Source organism: Nelumbo nucifera, chromosome 3 (assembly GCF_055504915.1).
Source record: "Nelumbo nucifera cultivar China Antique chromosome 3, China Antique-T2T, whole genome shotgun sequence".
In the NCBI taxonomy this organism is placed as follows: Eukaryota; Viridiplantae; Streptophyta; class Magnoliopsida; order Proteales; family Nelumbonaceae; genus Nelumbo; species Nelumbo nucifera.
Genome location: NC_142651.1, coordinates 33,789,628 through 33,811,656, shown reverse-complemented (window position 1 = coordinate 33,811,656; position 22,029 = coordinate 33,789,628). Strand labels below are relative to the sequence as shown.

Here is a 22,029-nt window from a genome sequence, read left to right as displayed (position 1 = left end):
TCATAGGAGCTCATGTGCAAGAACACCGCAACAAAACAGTGTTGCAGAAAGAAAGAATAGAAACTTCCTCGAGGTAGCACGAGGGATGATGTTACACATGAATGTACCAAAACGATTTTGGGTAGATGTTGTACTTGCTGTTGCTTATATCATCTATCACATGCCTTCCAAAGTGTTGAACTACAAGGCCCCTCATCAGTTGTTGTTCCCTCAATCTCCTTTATTTTCTGTCAGAGTTAGTTCGAAAGTTAGAAAAGAGAGAGACTGACAGAGAGAGAACAGTCGAATGGTTGGTGTGACACCTTGTGTCAGTCGACACATTAAAAGATATATTTATATTAAGTTGTAAAAGGACAGATCTGCCCTTAATGTACAGGAGAGAGATAATACAAAGAATAGATATACAGCAAAGAAAAGTAAAAGTACAAAAATAGCCCTATGGCTAGATTTCACTATCTCTACATTTTCAATTCCCGTGAGAGTGTTTGGTTGTCATGCTTTTATCCATGATTTGTCTTTGTCTCGTGGTACTCCTCATCTCAAAAGGGTTAACAGTGCTTTGATCCCATTAGTCATAAGTTTTTTTTTTTTTTTTTGTCTTAACGGATGTTTCCTTTTTTGAGTCTGAACCGTTCTTCTCTGCTTCTCCTCAAGGGGAGAGTAGCGTGGAGGAGAAGCAGGTCCGTCAAGTCTCTCTTCCTTCTATTTTGGATCCCACCCCTTTTCGTGTCTTCCCACGTAAGGACTATAGAGATTAGCAATGTGATAAAGATGTGGAGCTACCAGATATTGAGCAATTGACACCTTCAAACTCTCAGGAGGTAAGTCCAAATGAACCAGGCACCCTTGCTCCTATTGATACCCCTGCTCCAATTTCGGTTGTGGATGACCTTGACATTCATATTGCTTAAAGAAAGGGAGCCAAGTCATGCACTACCAAACACCCCATTACCCAATATGTATCCTATGATTATATTTCCCCCTTATCGTGCCTTCCTATTTACACTTGCTAGCATTCCCATACCCAAAAATGTGGCAAAGGCTTTAACTTACCCTGATTGGATAGATGCTATGAAGGAGGAGATCAATATCCTTCATAAGAATCACACTTGGGAGTTGGTGGATCTTCTAAAAGGGAAGTGAAACACAAAGTGAATGGGATAGTTGAAAGGTACAAAGCAAGGTTGTTAATAAAAGGGTATACTCAAGTCTATGGTGTTGACTATGATGAGACATTTGTTCCAATAGCTAAGATGAACTCAATTCAGGTCTTTCTATCATTGGTTGCAAACCTTGATTGGGAATTGCATCAACTTGATGTAAATAATGCCTTTTTAAATGGTGATTTGGAAGAGGAGGTGTATATGGTTCAACCACTAGGTTTCTGTGCCAAAGGAAGTGGAAATAAGGTGTGCAAGTTAAGAAAGTCCCTTTATGGCTTAAAACAATCTTCCAGAGTATGGTTCAATAGGTTTGTTATGGCAGTCCAGCAAGTAGGATTCAAACAATGCCAATCTAATTACACTCTCTTTGTGAAGAGGTGTCAGGAACAGGTTGTAGTGCTGATAGTGTTTGTGGATGATATCATCATTACAGGGAACTAGAGCTTGGAAATACAAAAGTTGAAGGAGTTCCTAGCTTCCCAATTTGAAGTGAAAGATCTGGGTCCACTAAAGTACTTTATTGGGATTGAGGTTGCTCGCTCAAAAAGGACGTCTTCATTTTTCAGAGGAAGTACATCCTTGATCTGTTACAAGACACAAGCAAGCTAGGTGCAAAGCCAGTGGATAATCTTATGGATGTTGACCATAAATTGGGTGATTGTGATGGTGGACCTTTGAAAGATGTTGTAGAGAACATTGATGTGTCCCCACTATGTTCGTATGGCAGTAATATTTTAGATAGTTATGACAATGTATTAGTTCGTAGTTATTTCAGTTTTTATTATTAGTTTTCTTATATTCTTTTTGCCATGTAAGCAATAAGGGAATTCAGCCCTTTTACAGTTAGTCAAACATTTATATAAATCATAAGAGTGGGTCGGCAGAAGTCAAGACCCTCTCTCTCTTTTTCTGAATTCCTCTTCGTGTGCTTCTCTTCTTCTCTTCTTCTCTTCTTCTCCTCTTCAAATTAGTGTTTGTTTCCTTTTAAATCCAAGACAAATTGTAGTCTTGAGCGACTACTTGGTATTAGAGCCGACCTAGGAGTTCTTATTCTAGTCTAATTAGGCCGACTACATGAGAACTTCTTGGGTTTAGAAGTTTTTCAACAGAGAAGATGGATCGACTGATTCTTGGAGGTTACTGGCAATAAGCGGCTGCTACTAAGGAGATTGTAGAAGCCTGGGAGAGTTCCAATGATCAGGAAGAATCGGAAGAAGCTTTGGATCCTCAAGATTAGGGTTTTGCATCAGCTAGAAAGTGGCAGCCAAAAATTTTTCATAAAGTAAGCCTTTTTCCTTGAGATTTACTTTAGAAAAGATCATCTTGGTTTATTCTGAGAGGTGCGACTGGAAAATCTTTGCCTTTTTACCTGTGTTTTTTAGGGTTTTGAGAGAAAACCCTAAAATTCATAACTGTTGTTGGTTTTAGATCAGAATTTGGACTTGTTTCATTCAGAACTGTGCTGCTTTGTTCTCTGGAAGACCTAGGTCGGCTGTTATCAGTTGTTTGGGTGTTGTTTCTCTTATTACAGTAGTTAAAAAAGGTTTTTTTATTAATTTTTGATCAAGAATGGAGTTCAAGAATCAAGGTGAAGGTGTTTTTGGGACTAGCAGTTTAGGTAACATGTCTGAGAATACCTTTTAGATTACAATTGCTAAGTTTGACGGGTCAAACTACCTAGAATGGGCTCAATTGGCCATGATGGCCATTGGGGGTAGAGAAAAACTGAACTACTTGTTGGGAGATGTGAAGGAACCACCTAAGGAGGACCAAACTTGTACCAAATGGGTTCAGGAGAACTATTTGGTTATGACATGGCTGTGCAACTCTATGCAGCTACATATCAGCTGAAACTATTTGTGGGCAAAAACAGCAAAGGAAATTTGGGATGTCATGAAAGAGACCTACTCCCAACCCCTTAATGTTGCTAGGGCCTATGAGCTGAAATGTGAGGTTAACAACCTTAAGCAAGGAGAGAAACGGTTTACTTCTCCACCTTGAAATCTTTGTGGCATGAAATTGACCATCTAGAAACACTTGAGTGGGAAAGGTAGAAGGATGCACAGACTCATAGAAAACAGGTTGAAACTAATAGGGTTTTTGAGTTCCTAGCTGGTCTGAATCCTGAATATGATATTGTGGACAACAACTACTGACAAGAAACAGTGTGACCCTATCACAAGCCTACTTCTTAGTGCATAATGAAGAGACTAGGAAAAAGGTTATGATGTAGCATCAGCCCTTCCAACCAACCTTGGCAGCAGTTAAACCTAAGTCTGGGGGTGATACGGAGAGGGATATAAAGAAGGAAGACAAGTGGGATCTGGTATGTAAACATTGCAAGAAACCTAAGCATACTAAAGACACCTATTGGAAATTGCATCCTCATCTAGTTCCAACAAAACTCAAGAACAAAAGGGGTAATGCTAATATGGCTGTTAATACTGATTGTGCAACCTCATTTGGCACAAAAGGTACACCTCTAGACACCCTAGCTGCTGTCCGGGCTGCCCTAACTCAGTTGGAAAAAGAAGTTGGCAATTCAGCTCAATCATCTCATCCACCATCAGCTCTTCCCACATCAGCTTTTGCTCATTCAGGTACTCGGGCCTCAACTTATCATACTTCAGCTCTAGGTAACACTAAACATTGTTGGGTAATAGACTCAAGTGCATCTGACTATATGATTGGCTTGCCATCACTGTTTACTACCTATCACTTATCTTCTAGTAGAGATAAAGTGTCCATTGCTTATGGTTCCCTTGTTCCCATTTCTGGCAAGGGAGACATCAAGTTGTCTAATACCATTTTCTTATCTTCAGTTTTGCATGTTCCTAAACTTAATACTAACTTGCTTTCAGTCAGTAGCATTACAAAACACCAGAATTGTTCAGTAACCTTTTTTCCTGACCGATGTGTTTTTTAAGACTTGGAGATAAGGAAGGTGATTGGGACTGGCCCTGAGACGAATGGGATCTATCTGCTTGGAGAGAATTCTCATTGGGATAGGAAATCTTTTGTTTCTCAGTCTGTTAGTCGGGTTACGCTTTGGCATAATCGATTGGGTCATTTATCTTTTCGGTCTTTGAAGAGTTTGTTTCCTAATTTATTTGTCTGTTCAAATGTCCAGTTTGATATATGAGAGTTGTGAGCTTGCAAAGCATTGTAGAACATCTTATTCATTGAGTAATAAAAGAAGTGGTAATCCTTTTGATATTGTGCATACCGATGTTTGGGGACCTTATCACATCATTGCTATGGGAGGATACGGATATTTCTTGTTGTTTGTTGATGACTATACCCGTTTTTTCTTGGGTTTACCTTATGCCGTTCTCGAGATGAGGTTCCTGCTTTCACCCAGATCTTTCATCAGATGATTTTAACCCAATTTGGGGTCAAAATCAAAATCTTCAGATCCAATAATGCGAATGAATACTTTGCCAACCCATTAACCTCTTATTTGCTTGATCATGGGATTATCCACCAGAGTACTTGTCCTCATACACCACAACAGAATGGGGTTGCTGAGAGAAAGAATAGGCACATATTGGTGGTGGCTAGAAGCATCATGTTTAACTCCAATGTGCCTATTCGTTTCTGGGGAGATGCTATTCTTATAGTAGTGTATCTCATTAACTGAGTTCCTTCACGGGTTATTGATATGAAACCTCCATTTACCCTTCTATATCCTGATAAGGAATTGATTACTATTCTCCTTAAAACTATTGGTTGTACTTGCTTTGTTTAGATTCTTGGCCCTCATCGTTCCAAATTTGATCCTAAGGCCTCCAAATGTATTTTTCTCGGTTATGCACAAACTCAAAAGGGATATTGCTACTATGAACCCACTTTTGGGAGGAGATTTGTCTCTATGGATGTTACCTTCTTTGAGGATGTACCCTATTATCCTAGGGTTCTCCTCAAGGGGAGAGTAGTGAGTGTGGGGTTAACTCATCAGAAGTTCCTTTATTGAATGATGAGGGATGTAATGGGGAGGGTTATCAGAGGTGCCGAGATTTGAGAGTCTATCACAGGTGGTGGAGGCAGGTTGATTTCGGTCATTAGCAGTTCAGGCCAGTCCCAGTTCCTTCTGTAGATCCAGATCCAGGTACCACAGTCCCTTTATCAGATCTAGGTTCCATTGAGATACCTTCCACCGTTGAGCCCTTACCTCCATTGGATGACCTTGACCTCCCCATTGCAGTCCGTAAAGGCAAACGGCGTTGCACCACATCCATAGCCCATTGCATTTCCTAGTTCTTGTCCTATGATCACCTGTCCCCTTCTTACAGGTCGTTTCTTGCATCCATTGTTGATATTCCTATCCCAGAACAGTGTAGGACACCTTGTTAGTTCCTGAGTGGAAAGATGCAATGAAGATTGAAATGGATGCTCTTCTGAGGAATAATACTTGGGAGCTAGTTGACCAGCCTAAAGGGAAGAAATTAGTTGGATGTAGATGGGTGTTTACTGTGAAACATAATGCTGATGGTTCCATTGAAAGGTATAAGGCCCGGTTAGTTGCAAAGGTATTTACTCAGACTTATGGTATAGGCTACTTGGAGACTTTTGCTTCAGTAGCAAAGATGACCACTATTAGAGTTTTATTATCCCTTGCAGCCAGTTACTCTTGGCCCTTGTTCCAGATGGATGTTAAAAATGCCTTCCTCAATGGAGACTTGCAGGAAGAAGTCTACATGCAGTTGCCTCCTGGATTTTATGATGTAGAAAAAGGAAAGAAGGTTTGCCGGTTGAATAAAGCCTTGTATGGACTAAAACAGTCTCCCAGAGCTTGGTTTGATAGATTCAGACAAGCCTTTGAAAAATTCGGTTATGTGCAGACCTAGTCAGACCATACATTGTTCATTAAGAGAGTGGATTCTTCCTTGACCTTGCTTGTTGTATATGTGGATGATATTGTAGTGACAGGGAATGATAGCAATGAGATTGAGTCTCTTGAACAACTCCTTCATCAAGAGTTTGAGGTAAAATATCTGGAAGAGCTACGGTACTTGGGCATTGAGGTAGCTAGGTCTAAAGATGGGATTTTTGTTTCTCAAAGAAAGTATGTTCTTGACTTGTTGGAAGAAACTAGAAAGTTGGGCGTTAAGCCTGCAAAAACACCTATTGAACAGAATCACAAGATCAGTGCAAAGGGTGGAGAGCCTCTTGAAGATAAAGCTATGTTCCAATGGTTAGTTAGAAAAGTCCTTTATCTTTGTCTCACACGACCGGACATCAGTTATGCAGTCAGTGTTGTCAGTCAGTATATGCACTTTCCTAGAAGGTCTACCTCTGGATATTGTGCTTTTGTAGGAGGTAATCTTGTCTCTTGGAGGAGTATGAAACAAAGTGTTGTTTCTCGTTCCAGTGCTGAAGCTGAATATAGGTCCATGGCAAATGGTGTGGCTGAAATCCTATGGTTGAATCACTATTTGAGGAGTTGGGTGTTGCTTATGAGAAGCCCTTAATGCTTTACTGTGATAATCAGACTGCTATTAATATAGCCCATAATCCGGTACAGCATGACAGAACTAAGCATATTGAAGTAGATCGACATTTTGTTAGAGAAAGGCTTTCATCTCAAGAAGTGTGTCTTCCGTATATCACCTCCAGCATGCAGCTCACAGATCTTCTCACCAAAGCTATTCCGAGGAAGAAATTAGAGGCAGACCTATGCAAGTTGGGAATGACAAATATCTATTCCCAACTTGAGGGGGAGTGTAGAGAACACTAATGTGGTCCCCACTGTGTTCGTATGGCAGTAATATTTCAGTTAGTTATGGCAGTGTATTAGTTGGTAGTTATTTCAGTTTTTATTATTAGTTTTCTTTTATTCTTTTTGCCATGTAAGCAATAAGGGCAATTCAGCCCTTTTACAGTTGGTCAAACATTTATATAAATCATAAGAGGGGGTCGGCAGAAGTCAAGACCCTCTCTCTCTTTTTCTGAATTCTTCTTCTCCTCTTCAAATTAGTGTTTGTTTCCTTTTAAATCCAAGACAGACTGTAGTCTTGATCGACTATTGATGTAAAACAGTTTCAAAGATTAGTGGGAAGGTTGCTCTATTTGTTTATGACACGTCTAGACATTGTTTATTCAGTTGGGGTCCTAAGCCAATTCATGCATTCCCCTAAGAGACCACACATGGAAGCAGCTGAGAGAATACTTAGGTATTTGAAGAAGTATCCAGGGACTGGTTTGTTGTTTCATAAACATAACCATCTGAAAGTGGAAGTCTATACAGGTGTTGTGGATGATGGAAAATCAACAAGTGGGTATTGCACGTTTGTGGGAGGAAATCTAGTGACATGGAGAAGTAAAAAACAAAGTGTAGTTGCAAAGTCAAGTGCTGAAGCGGAGTACAAAGCTATGGCACATGGGGTAGTTGAAGTACTGTGGTTGAAGAATCTTCTAGGGGAGCTTGGGGTTACTGTTCACAGCCCTATGTCCCTCTACTGTGACAATAAGGCAGCCATAAACATCGCTAGCAATCCTGTCCTACATGATAGGACAAAGCACATTGAAGTGGACAAGCACTTCATAAGAGAAAAGATTGGAAAAGGGTGAAGTTTCTACTCCTATGTCAACTCCAGCGAGCAATTGGCTGATGTTCTCACAAAAGGACTTCCATACTTGTGGAACAATGACCTATGTGACAAGTTGGGCATGATAGACATATTCGGCCCAACTTGAGCAGGAGTGTTGTTAGAATTGTTATTAGAGTTATTTCTGCTGTTATAGTAGTTTATGTTGTTATTTTAGGGTGCTGTCAGCATGCTCTAGTCTTTTATTTAATGTTTTTTTATAGGTTGTGCCGCTAGGGATAAATATGTACTTTTCCTCTTTTATTTTTTCATGTTATTATAAATAGAAATCTGGGCGCCACCAGCCCAGGTTTTTGGATCTCAAACATATCTCTTCTCTCTTCTCTCTTCTCTTTTTCTCTTCCTCCTCTCTCTTTTCTAGAAGAAAACACCTACCTCAGAAAAAGAGGAAAAAAATAGAAAAAGAAGTAAAAGGCATTGAGCCTCTATTTCTGTCCTGGAAAAAGAAGGAAAAAAGTGACAACAAGAAGAGCATACCAGTGGTCAGTTGGTCTTCATCTCCAATTTCTCCAAGTCTTCAAGGTCTTCAAACTTATAAATGATGTGGGCGCCGGCAGCAGTAGCAGCAGCAATTTAGTGTTCTCATCCTATCTTATCTATTCAGTATTCTTACCTTATCTGCTTTCAATAGCAGGGATTAGTAGGAGTCTTATCTATTCAATGTTCTTATCTTATCAGTTCAGTAGTATGGATTAGTAGGGGGTCTTATCTTATGTTATCAGTTCAATAGGATAGATTAAGGGAGTCTTATCTTATCTTATCTTATCAGTTCAGTAGGATAGATTAGTAGGGAGTCTTCTTAAAAGTAAGACTCTTATCTCTTGTAATCTCCTATTTAAGGAGCTGAGAATATTGAATAAAACCATCGAAAATTTCAGTCAAGAAAGAGAGCAAGGAGAGTTAGGTGATCTCTTGGACAAATCACCATTAGAGCGCCAAGATAGATTCATCAAGAGCAGGGAGGAACAAGGGAAAACATGAGGTTTTCCCCGTGGACCGACCCGTGACGAGATCCTACTCCCGGGCCCATAACAATTTTGTATCAGAGCAAGGCGTCATGGGTGACCTTGAGCAATTGAAGAATAGGGTTCAAGATCTGGAGCTCAAGATCGTGGAAAACAGCACGGAGGTGCGTGAGATCAAGGATGTCGTCCGAGAATTAAGGCGCTTGATGGAGTTGTACTTTTCCAGCAAGGAAAGGAACCCGGAAGGGGCTGCAACCACAACCGGCCGCCGACCTGATGTGGCAGAATCGTCGGGCGAGCAGCAAGTCGTTGCCCTAGCGCAGGTTAGCAACACCCAGAATGTCCCGATTAAGCAAGAATCCGGTGTCGTCGAGGTGTTGCAGAATCTTGGGATTGCATATCTTCAAGTTGTTGCAGGTGCTTGGGCAAGTGCTGGTGAAGGAGCTTGTATGCCTCATGTTGCGGCTGCAAATGTTGCAAAAGAGTGTTTGTTAGCTGTTGTCAGATCAGATCCTAGGGCTGCACATATCTGGGTGAATCTTGCTAATGCATACTATTTGGCTGGTGATCATAGAAGTGCTGGAAAGTGCCTGGAGAAGGCAGCAAAACTGGAGCCTAATTGCATGTCAACTCGATATGTTGTTGGGCTTCATCGTATCAAGGATGCAGAAAGGTCTCAAGATCCCACTGAACAACTTTCATGGGCTGCGAATGAAATGGCTTCAATACTCAGAGAAGGGGACTTTGCAACAATTGAGCTTCGGATAGCATGGGCAGGACTTGTCATGGTTCACAAGGCTCAGCATGAAATTGCAGCAACGTTTGGAACTGGACATAATGATTTGATGGAAGTGGAAGAGCAAGCTTTGTACACACTAAAGCAGGCAATAGAAGAGGATCCAGATGATGCGGTTCAGTGGCACCAGCTTGGCCTTCACAATCTTTGTACTCTACAGTTCAAGACATCTCAGAAGTACCTTAAGGCTGCAGTTGGCCGCAGCAAAGAATGCAGCTACGCATGGTCAAATCTTGGTATCTCACTACAGCTGTCTGAGGATGAACCCTCTTCATTGGAACCCGATCCAGGAGGGCAAAATCATTCCACCTATCTGGGATTCCTTTGACTGTGTTTCAAGACACCCATCCTGAATTCGAGCTTGAGGACAAGCTCATAGTTCAGGAAGGGAGTAATGATGTGGGCACCGGAAGCAGCAGCAGTAATTTAGTGTTCTCAGCAGCAGCAATTTAGTGTTCTCATCCTATCTTATCTATTCAGTATTCTTACCTTTTCTGCTTTCAGTAGCAGGGGTTAGTAGGAGTCTTATCTATTCAGTGTTCTTATCTTATCAGTTCAGTAGTATGGATTAGTAGGGGTCTTATCTTATGTTATCAGTTCAGTAGGATAGATTAAGGGAGTCTTATCTTATCTTATCTTATCAGTTCAGTAGGATAGATTAGTAGGTAGTCTTCCTAATTAGCAAGGAGTCTTCCTAAAAGTAGGACTTTTATCTCTTGTAATCTCCTATTTAAGGAGCTGAGAACATTGAATAAAACCATCGAAAATTTCAGTCAAGAAAGAGAGAAAGGAGAGTTAGGTGATCTCTTCGACAAATCACCATTAGAGCGCCAAGATAGGTTCATCAAGAGCAGGGAGGAACAAGGGAAAACAGGAGGTTTTCCCCGTGGACCGATCCGTGACGAGATCCTATTCCCGGGCCCATAACAATAAATCAGTCAAACCATAACAAAATAAGAAACTAAAAAAAGCAGACTGGCTTATGAACTAATAAAAGGAATGATATGGTGTATCACCACCTTAATATTTATGAACTCAGAAAATAAATATATTATAAAGCCTTGTATAGAAATAGCTTGGCTTTTGGGTGAGACAAGCACATTCATGCATTTAGCCTCCTAGATGCCTGCCTAGGCATCAGTTTGACAACTATGTAATATGTCAAGATGCCTTAGATATTAACATCATGCATCAATCAGATATGTTGAGATGGTAAATGAGGATCTTATTCTTTCCATGAGAAAATTAAATAAGGAAATGAATGGAGGCTGTAGAGATTAATGGAATTCAAATCTGCAAATAACTTAATTAGGTTGTCAATTATCATATTAGGCTGGAAAAGGTTGTTATTTTACCACATGATAAACAAACGTTGTCATAGTTTGCACTTAAATAACAAATCTTGAATTTTAGGACATGTCGCTGCTTCATTTAATTCATATGAACGCTAGTTCTTTATTGGTTGGATAGTGTAACTAATATTTTCTCTATATTCTGTAATTAGGCGTTGGGAAAAATTTGAGGATTCATACAGAGTCATGGTATTTTCAAATGGTGATAGATGCTGGAACGGACCTGACAGAAGCTTAAAGGTAATCCTATGATATAGAAAAAACTTCAAAGCTTCCAAGTGCCCAGATAGCTGGGACCAATATTGGGTAATGGCCTTTTTTATAATTCTCCTTGGGAGCTCATGGCCATATAATTGCTGGACCTTATTGGGTTGTCATAATGCAAATCACACCAGTCAGGTAAACCAAGTGACATGGTGGATTGACAATGTGGATCATTTCCTTTTCTTTTCTTTTCCACTATATCTGGCAGAGCACACTGTTTTGAAGACTGGTGTGGTATTAGAACTGTGGACAATTTGAACAATTTTCAATCAATTAAGTTGCCTGGATAATAAAATGGATTGCCAGTTTTGGAGATGTAAAGATTTAACTCATATGATGCCCTTTGATGCAATTCTTGTCGCGGATGTTTTTTACAGGTCAAGCTTAGGTGTGGATTGAATAATGAGCTAGCTGATGTAGATGAACCCAGTCGTTGCGAGTAAGAATACACTCACCCCCTCCCAAATAAAAAGAAATGTGTGTGTGTGAAATGACTCAGCCCTATTCTTACTTTTTTTTTTTTGTTCATGGCAGATATATGGCAATTTTGTCCACCCCTGCTGTATGCTTGGAAGAAAAGCTAAAGGTACTATTAGTATTTTATATTTGCTATTGGACCTTAGGAGATTTTCTTATTATTCCTCACAAAGTAAATTCCTAACAAGAAAACAAATTATGAATGTGACAGGAGCTGCAATATAAGTTAGATTTAATGAACAGGGAACAACCTCAGAGCCGTGATGAGCTTTGAACACTTGGTATGTACCGAGGAAGCTCAAGTATTTGTATTACAATTGATTTGAGTCCATGCCCTGGGACACTCGATATAATTTCCTGAAGATACAGAAGTTCAAAAGGGCCTCCTTCGGCAGGTCATCTGGAAGCTAAAAAGCCAAATATGGAGTGGCCTTCTGAACTTCTTTTGGTTTTTGAGCTCACTCGTTGAACAAAAATGTTCAGAAGCCAAATGAAGTTGACTGGAGAGCTGCAAAGCCAAATAAAGTTGATTTCTAAGTATACAATGCTTCCCTCCATTGAACAAAAATGTTTTAACGATTGTGTCAAAAAAAAACTATGGTTAGGGTGGGTTGCTTGTACACAATCAATTCTGTTGTGGCACTTTCAATGATTCAAGTAGGCATTTGCTTTATGTTGTTGAAGATGAATTTTATTCCTCTGTCATCAAATATTACATAAATTTAAGCAATTCTTTCCAAATTCTACTTATTATATGTTCTTAATCTATCTAAAATTCTAAATTATGATTTCTTCCTCCCTAAGTTTTAGATTGAGGTAGTGAATTAGGACTGTCAATAGGTTGGGTCTGGTTCTGGAGAGGGTGTACCAATCCTGGTCCCAAACCAATTATTAATCGGGTCAAAATCCTAGGAGGCAAAAGATTTTTAGACAATGTGTATGGGGAGCTGTTCTATAGGGTTTGTGGAGTGAAAGGAATGCCAGAATTTTTTAAGAAAAATATATGTCACCAAGGAGGTTTGTGAGCTTCTAATGCTTGGGGTGGCTCGTTGGGTTTCAGTTTGTGATGAATCCAGAGGTGTTTCGGTGAATGATTTGCTAAGAAATTGGCCGGTGGTTGCCAGTTCTTATATTTTGAGACCACCAAGACTGGCCTAATGGGTTCCTCCATCAGCTGGGAGGTTGAAACTGAACTTTGATGGGTGCTGTCTGGGAAATCCAGGAGAGTTGGGAGTTGGGGGTGTTAATCGATAAAGCTAAAAGGGTGGAAAGAAGTGGACATTGAAGGAGATTGCCAAACAGTTATTTCTTGGCTAAAGAATAGAGAAGAAATTTCTTGGAGGATGAGACCACTGGTAAGACAGGCACTGGCACTTAGGGATCCCCTGAATATCTCATTCATTTGGATTTGCAGTACTTGACTCCTTGGCCGACATGTTGGCTAGATTGGAAATGTCTAAGGATCGGCTTGAGTGGGGTTGTCCAGGACCGGGATGTAATTTGTAACCTGTTAGCATTTGTGTCAGTCTGTTGTATTATGGTTCTATCAGTGAAATTTATTACTTGTCAAAAAAAAATCATAGACCCAGAAATGCCCTGATTATTAATCAGTATAATCGGGTCTATACTGACATCTATAATTATCTATATAAATAACAACTTAAAAACTTTATTTTTGTTAATATAACCTTAATAAAAATGACAGTAAAATAGTAATTTGTTTATATGTTAATAAATAGTGTTTTAACCAAAATTATCTTATATATTATCTATAAATTTACCCTTTTAGAAATAGAATATAATAAAATTACAAAAAAACTAGGAAACTTTTATGCAAGGTTTTTAAAACCGAATTGGACAGGGAACTGTTATGGGATCTGGTTCCTGGGTCGAATGGTCTGACCGTTCGAACTGAACAGACGGCCCCGTTCTGACAAAAAATAAAAGTAACAAAAAAGTAAAAAATGGCCAAAAAACTATTGTCCGGGTCGACAGATCAACAGTTCGACTGCCCAGGTCAGTGGTTTGCTGACCAAATCAATGGTTTTTGGCCAAAAAGCGGTTCTGAGCTGAAATGGAACCTGTCAGGTGACTGGTTCCAGTTTTTCCAGTCCGATCGACCGGTCCGGTCTGGTTTTTGAAAACATTGCTTTTATGTATTATTTAACTCAATAATCGGTTTGGGTCTTAAATCTGTTCGGAACAAAAGAAAATAGCTGCAAAAGCGCTGAGACACTTCAGTAAGGAGTGCAAGAAACTTATGTGTGACGAAAAAAAGAAATGATGATTGGTTCCGGTAGTAACATAGCTGCAATTGCATTTGACGGTGAAATTGTTCTGTTTTTGAGTTATGAACCTTGCATTTATGTCATATGTTAAGAAACAGATTGGGTGATTGGTTCCGGTACTACTCAAAGATGTGAAACTTGATCTTCACATTAACCTAGTTTCTACAAGAAAGCTAAATGAGGAATAATAAATCGATAGGGGTAGATGGTGAAAGCCAAAAATTAGCAATGAAAATAAATTGATTTTAGGGTCTGTTTGGTTTGCTGTTGGAATCGGAATTGGAATTAAGGCCACGTTTAGTTCATGGGAATAGGGTTCTGGAATCAGAATGGGAATGGGATATTCCGATTTCAACTGTTTGGTTAGGCGGAATCAGAATCCCATTCCCAATTCTGCTGGAATGACATTCACCCATTTGATGGAATGGCCATTCCCTGCCCCTCCCTTGGGAATGAAATCCCATTCCTACTGATTTTAATTCCCATTCACATTCCTATTTAAACCAAACAGACTATGGGAATGAACCATTCCAATTCTGACTCCAGAGGATTTCAATTCCGATTTTGACTACAAACCAAACAGACCCTAAAATCCTTCAGAATAGAAATCGGAATGGTCTATTCTCATAGTCTGGTTCAGATGGGAATGAAAATAGAAATTGGAATAAGCAGGAATGGGATTTTATTCCCAAGGGAGGGGGAGGGAATGACCATTCCTTCAAATAGGGGAATGTCATTGCAGCAAAAATGGGAATGAGATTCTGATTCTGTCCAACCAAACAGTTGGAACCGGAATAGCCTATTCCAATTCTGATTCCAAACCCTTATTCCTGCAAACCAAACGATATTGTTTTTTCTAAGAACGTTTGGCCTTGTTATTTTTCTAAGAACTCCATGTTGTATCTAACTATTTTAAAATTTTCCTTGGATCGTACATGTCTAAGGTTCGTTTACATGTTCAATGCAGAATATGATGTTTGAGAAATCCTTTTAGCATGAACTATTCAACAAGTCAATTGATTCCTCCAATCAAAATCAGACTACTCCCTTGTAATCAAAATTGGACCTGTTGTACTAAAATGTGTAGATTGAATTGCTCTTTTAGGGCCTCATCGAATTGCACTATTTAAGCTCTTTATATATCATATATATAGAAAAAGTTGATGTCCAAGGGGTGTGGGATTAATTGAAGGTTCCTTAAAAATTAGGGTTTTCTAAGGAGAGACCCTATTTTTGCTTTAGGATTGGAATTTTTAATCTATTCTCTCTAATCTCTTGTTAAGGAGTCATTTGGTAGCATCAAATTAATTATTTAATTATTAATTGTTTAATCATCATCATCTACATCCATATCCATAAGGGTTGGGCAAAAGTTTTAATCACGGCTGCCAAGCTGGTGCAACTCTCCTCTTTTATCCAGGCTTGGGACCAGTAGTGCAAAACAAGTTCACACCGGCAGAGTTAATTATTAATTGTTTAATCATCATAATTGCTTTTATCAATTTTTAATAATTAATTAATTATACTTTTTTAATCATGACAATTTATTAATTATTTGTTTATTTTACTAGGGGCTGTTTGGTTTATAGGAATAGTGGTCTGAAATCGGAATGATTCATTTCGATTCCGACTATATAATTGGGTGGAATCAGAATCTAATTCCCATTTTTGCTACAATGACATTCTCCCATTTGAGAGAATAGACATTCCCTCCCCCTTTCTTGAGAATGAGAATCCATTCCAGCCAATTCTAATTCCCATTCCGATTCCAAACCCTTAAATATTTGTTCATTTTTACTGTTTCAAAATCATCCTTAGGGGTAAAATTATAAAACAACTATTCTTCAGAACTCAGGCTTCGAGTCTCGAGCTATATTTACAAATGTTTCAACACTACTATATCAATGGGTCAGGTTTTACATCGATTTGCCTCAACCCAAATCCAACCTATGACCGGATTACCCAACCCTAACTCTACAGGGTTGAGTCAATGCAACCGCTACCCAACCCAATTGACAATTCTAAGTCTGATGAAGGTAAAATCTAGATTTGGCAATTGTAAAACTCAGATTTCATCAATCCAATCCATCCCTCCTAGGACCACAAATAGCAGGGGCCAACGTTAATTAGGTAATGACGTTTGCTATCAGATTTAACTTTGCAACCTCAATAATATGTTGAGTATAAAAGTAAGTAAATTTATGGGGTTGAATATAAATGTGCTTAGGTTTAGGTTGGCAAATTTGGATTTTGACATCAGTTTTGGTATGTTAGCAATGATCTTATTAAAGAGAGCGATGATGGATTTATTAGAGAAAATTAAGACCTAAAAGTGCTTTTACCGTGACTTCTTATACTTAATAATTTAACTTGGAAATAAATAACCATATGTGTGAGAAATGAGAAGAGAGGGAGGTCCATGTGTGCATTGAGATGAGAAGACTCTTGACCTCCCTCTTTCCTCTATATAATATAGAATAGACAAGCTCCATTGCTTAATTCATTTTTCAATCTATTGACATCTTTTTCTTATTAACCAAAATTAGGGGTGCAACTTGGACATGCTCAAACTAAGCCTGGACCCACCTAGCCTGAATTCTACATGGGCAGGGATTGGATTTTCAATCCTCGGGCTAGGCTTGGGCACAAAAGTTTGGGTTTTTTTTTATATTTTTGGGATGGGCCTGAGCCGAGCCTTTAGGTAGCCCAAATCTGACCCAACTATATACATGTATACCTACATATATATGATATATCAACACATTATTGCATGCATATAAGTATGACATTTATGCATATATGTATACATACATACATTCCTGTTAAATTTTAGTATGGGATGATAGACCAACCCAAGGAATCCGTATCTCATGCAAGCAAAAACTCAACTTACATAACATCCAACTGCACATTAGGAATATCTCCTATATAGTTATGTTAAATTCATGGGGAGATGTTCTGTAGTGGGATTCCTATACTTTCATGGTATTGCTTGTAGAGAATCCCATCACCAATCCAAACCAACCCGAGTGCATCAAATTTCAGTGCAGGATGGGTTCTTGTTGAATAGATCAGGTTCGATCCATGCCTGAGCCATAGCCCAATTTTTAGGGTTCGGCCTAAATTGAGCTTAAACCCAACCCAGCCTGATCGACTTGCACTCCTGCCAAAAACAACCAATACATATATTGCACTAAACCACAGCATATTCAAGTTATATATTTTGGACATGGCTTATGCCTTAATTCATTGAAGATAAAATGAAAGTAGCAACACTCGCCATCTTGTCTTTTTGATGGGAAGTTATACATGTAGGCATCTTCAAATAAAACATAAAGAGAAGGAAAAATAAATAAAATGAATCGAAATGGTCTTATAATTACCATATCTATCGTACAACGCCAGCCCTAATTGCAATATTAATCAAGAAGAGTCAACATGACAAAAACAAATGCATAGTATAAAAAAAAAAAAAAAATCCTTGAACGGTTTAGAGTCTAAGCCCGCCCAAAGGTCATCATCATCGATTAATGGAAAACTCTCCCACCCGCAAAATTAAAGAAGGTAAACAGCTAATCTTATGAAGGCTGAGGAAGAGGACGATAATAATATTCAGATGGCTCGCCCTTTTATGATGTCCATGCTCATCTCACTCGGATCTGTTGCCTGCAATTCCACTTGAATTCCATCAAGCTCTCTCTTGAATCTGTCCTTGGAGCTTGCATATAGCATCTTACTCCTCACCTTGGACGTGTCAGGAGACCTACAAGGAAGGAAGTTAATACTAATATATGTAATATGTGAAACCCATTTGCAGCTTGGTCTTCATGAAGGAAGCCAGGGCTGAAACCCATTTGCTTGGTGTCAAAAGCTGCTGAATATTGAACTAAATTTGCAATGTAGGATCACACAGCCTCTCAGATATTGAGCTAGCTAATCTTCCCTATACAATATTAATTGCTTCTTGGAAGGTCTGAAGCAACCACTAGTTATTATGCACAACAGAAGTAACCACTTGGAAATTTGAAGAATAACAAATTCATAGATTGGTAATTAAGTCTTCTTCTTCCTCTCTTCCTAATTATGGGTGTTAGCCTTCACCCTAACCTAACCCTACAGTGCTTGATAACATGTAGTTTCCAAACCCATTCCAAATCTATAGGGTTCAATTCAATACTGACTTGCAACCTTTCAGTTGCATTTTTAACACTTCATTTTCAAAACCCAAGAGTCATTAATTTAAGTTGGAAAAGAAAATTAAAAGCAAGTCAAAGAAGAAAAATTAAAAAAAAAAAAAGAAAAGTTGGAATTTGGTTTATGGATTACAAAGAGTCACTTCCCCAAAGTGAAATTAAGAAGAAAATCAAAACAAATATGAAAAAACAAACCCTAAAATTTTAAGGTTATGGGGTTAGAAGTCATACCAAATGACAAGAATATCCCTATGTATGACCCAATGGATTGGGATAGTGAAACCCGAACCCAACTCGGGTTGAGGTGTCAAAACCCTAACCCGACCCTACAGTGTGGGGTCAAACTGGGTTTACTGTTCAACAAAACCCATTGGCATCCCCATTCCAAACTCCCCAACCCATAAACCATTCTTCAAAGTTGTTGAAGGATCTCTTAGTGGTTCCTTGATGTGCAAGGGCAGGACATCTGGGCTCCATCCCAATCATCTTGACATAGTTATTAGAGAAAAGTGAACTGTAACAATTAAGTCCTAGTGATCATGTGGCTGTAACAATTTCTATGTTTGTATTGCATTAATGTTGTGTGGGTGGTTTCATGGGTAGCATTACCATGCAATGAAGAAAATCTTGCTTTTCTGGCAGTTCTCATCAGTAGTGAAATCAAAATCAAAGACAGCATAGCGACACTCGTTGGCTGGCAAGCAAGCAGTGAAATCCTCATAGCTCTCTTCAGGATTCCCAAGCCTCTCCACCATCACCTGCTGAATCTTCTCATCAATCTTGAACACAATGAAACGGTAGTTCCTCTTTGCTTTCAGCTCCAAGAACTTCAGCTTACAGTCATCGTTCACTGCCATTCCAGATGCCGAATTTGCCTTCGCACAACAATCACAAATTCAAAAGTAGTGAAAACAATAATATTGATTATAAATAAGAAGAAGATGAAGATGATGATGATGCAGTCGCTCACTGCATGCCATTAACTTTTTCTTGTCATCCCATCCAAGACGGTAATATCTAGCTCTAGAGTCTGGACTCTCTCCATGCGATGGAGTCCAGAAGACATCCATGAAGGGCCTTCAAGAATGAAAATTAACGAGCAATAGTTCTAATTCTATTAGAATATTGGAAATATGGAAATTTCTAAGAAGACTTCTCAAGGTCAAGGCTCCTCCCTATCATACAACAGGCACATTGTCCACAGATTTCTTTGGGCTATTAAATCTATCTTCTTCTTGCATCTAGTCTCACAAACAATAAAGCAATTCAGAGAGAGAGAGAGGGGCATACCATTTTGTCCCCAATAAGTGATTAGCCCGTGAAATGATGAGATGAAGAGAGAAAGGAACAATGGAAAGAAAGAGCTATATGGGACTAAAGAGAAAAGGAGATCCTCAGTTTGGGATGCACAGGAGTGGGCTTTTTCTTTTGAGAGATAAAAAGAAACGAAGGAAGGAGAGAACTTTGAGGGAGAATACAAAGCCAGAAACGGAGAGCTAGACACGTTATGGTGAAGTGGGTAACAACCTTACTGGTTTCTCCTCTTGGACCAAACAAACTCTGGTGGAGTATTTTTGGGGCTTTGACCCCATCTTTTAGACATATTCTTATGGGAAAAAAAGCAAAGGATTGGTTGGGGGAAATTTTCTTCAAAAAAAAAAAATCCAATGTTCTGTTTATTTTTATAACACTAGCTAATAACCACCCTATACAAAGTAGGGCGCAACCACATCCATTGTTTTGTTTTTTTATTTCCAACTTAACTTAGTAGATTAAATCAGGTTTAGTTTGTAACTAATAACCAACTTTAATGAATTGAAAATCTTTATGATGAATCTTTTATTTGAATTTAAGAAATTAAATTATAAAGGTCGGTCATTATTGCTATACATATAGGATTTTTTTTTTCAAACAGCCAAGCCTTACTCAAGCTAAGGTAGCCATATATTGGCACACAGGATCTGCTGCAAACACAAGTAAGCAAACTTGGCTATGTAACCAATCAAGAATGAACATGCTAGTGTTTTATACACATGAAGCCCACAAATATATGTGAAACCCATTGGAGTGTCCACTCATTATCATGTTGCCAGGTTAGTGCACCTGTGTTCGCACTAGATCCAAACTCATGTATTGGATACCTCTTTCCTAAGCAAGAGGCAATTGTGCACCTGAATGAGAAGTTCTCTAATCTAAGGGCTTTGCTTTGATGCATATGTAATATAAGGTAATAACCACCCGCACCAAGTAAAGGGCAACTATGCCTTTTGTTTTGTTTGAGATTAATCTGATTTTGGTTTTTTGTTTGATTTTTGAAATTAAATCAGATTTAATTTGTAATTGATGACCTATTAATTTCATTTGAAGTTTGATAATTGCAATCACCTCCCTTATACTTTCTAATACAATTCCAAGTAGGGGTGGATTCGAGTCAAGTCAAACCGAGCTGAATATTTAGCTATTCGAGCCTGGCTCGCCAATAATCTACGAGGCTCAAGTTTGAGCTTGAGCTCGATTCAAGGTAAAGACTTGAATTCGAATTTAACTCGATTCAAAAGCTCATAAGTTTGAGCTCAGCTTGGTTCAAATTCAACTGAGAGCCAAACGTTTTATACAAATAAAGAATTATGCATATAAAAAATATTTTTTATTTGGCATATAATAAATTGAGAATTATAGAAATTAATTATTATTATTATTATTATTATTATTATCCGAGGTAGTGCATGGACTGAGAAGAGCAACCAGATAATCCTTATTGACTGGGCGATGCTGAGCTTACAAGGACGGCGCAGCACTATGTAACCTGCAATCAAGAGAAGTAGTCAGAGGCCCGAGGAGTTGTCCTTGGGTAGACACTCCGACACTCAAGTCAGTGAGAGGGTAGTGTGTAGTCGGGTCGAGCAATGAGGATGTTGGTCCGAGGAAAATAACAGTATGGATGCTAGAAGTTGGGCCTGTACCTTGAGCATGGAGTATACCTTTTTATAGTCGGGGGTCCGTCTCCTAGTCGGATTAGGGTTCCGGGATAATCGGGGTAGAACACTCCGCTGAGGTTACCGAGGTAGAGTCCTACTCCTTGGCGGAGTTGTCTTCCCACCCTTATCTGTAGTCGGGCTTATCCACGTGGCGTGTAGTTGGCGTGGCTAAAGGGATAAGGCGGGGGACCACAATAGTAACATAACTCGACTGGGTTGTGCTGATGTGGCCGAGCTGAGCCGACGTGGTCGAGCAATGACTGAGCGGCCACGTGTCTCTCTAGGCCAGCTCAGCCATGACCCCAACAATTATATATTTAAAAACTAAAATATTATATATATAATTTTTTATTTTTATATGTATGTATGTATGTAGAAGCCTCTAACAAAAGGTGTTAAAATGTCCAAAGTACCCATTCAATTACTATTGAGGTTAGTTTATATAGAAAAACAATACAAACTTTATAAACAACACAAAATAAAGACTTCAAAGTTGTATATTCACCTTTTAAGTGATTGATATGAAGGGCAAATTTAAAAAATAATTCAATTTCAGAAATTTCTTTTTAAATTGATTCACCATCCTCACCACCAAATTACTCTCCTCCTAAATCAGACTGCAAGATACTTATTGTACTTTTTAAATTGATTAATAACCATGGCATGAAATTTCTTAAATGTGGGGAAACATCAGACTTCTTATGGAGAAATATAAACTCATGTATGTCATGTACAATCATCAATAAAAAGTCCTTATAACCCAAATGTGAAAAAAAAAAGACAACCAAACATCATTGTGAATAATATGAAAAAGGAGTAGAGGCATTCTTTTTTTATCCCAAAAATTTACTCTTGGTGGAGGGGTAGCCACTATTAAATTTATAAGAAAAGAAAGCCTAGGAGGGGGGTGTAAAAGCCTTACCCCTTATGAAAATCTAATTACAC

General features: G+C 38.8%; 2 protein-coding genes across 5 annotated transcripts in view; one reads left to right on the top strand and one right to left on the bottom strand.

Annotated features, from left to right (window-relative positions):
• The window catches only part of LOC104592254 (glucosidase 2 subunit beta-like), a 54,386-nt gene extending 42,013 nt beyond the window's left edge, over positions 1-12,373 (top strand). For 3 of the 4 annotated variants that reach the window (XR_002022465.2, XR_016083978.1, XM_010251515.3), the window contains 4 exons: positions 11,037-11,124; positions 11,526-11,587; positions 11,683-11,734; positions 11,837-12,373. Coding sequence is in view for 1 of the 4 variants with exons in the window: in XM_010251515.3 (XP_010249817.1) it covers positions 11,037-11,124; positions 11,526-11,587; positions 11,683-11,734; positions 11,837-11,899 (265 nt within the window). In the remaining 3 variants the exon portion in view is untranslated. Of the gene's footprint in view, positions 1-11,036; positions 11,125-11,525; positions 11,588-11,682; positions 11,735-11,836 lie in introns of those variants that run through there. The other variant, XR_734398.3, reaches the window with a different exon arrangement.
• Positions 12,374-17,132: 4,759 nt separating this feature from the next.
• LOC104592249 (actin-depolymerizing factor) lies at positions 17,133-19,536 on the bottom strand. Its single transcript, XM_010251501.3, has 3 exons — positions 19,397-19,536; positions 18,716-18,981; positions 17,133-17,676 (listed from the first exon to the last, which is right to left on the bottom strand). The coding sequence occupies exons 1-3, from the start codon at positions 19,397-19,399 to the stop codon at positions 17,526-17,528; spliced, it is 420 nt and encodes a 139-aa protein (XP_010249803.1). The 5' UTR covers positions 19,400-19,536; the 3' UTR covers positions 17,133-17,525.
• Between the last annotated feature and the right edge of the window lie 2,493 nt (positions 19,537-22,029).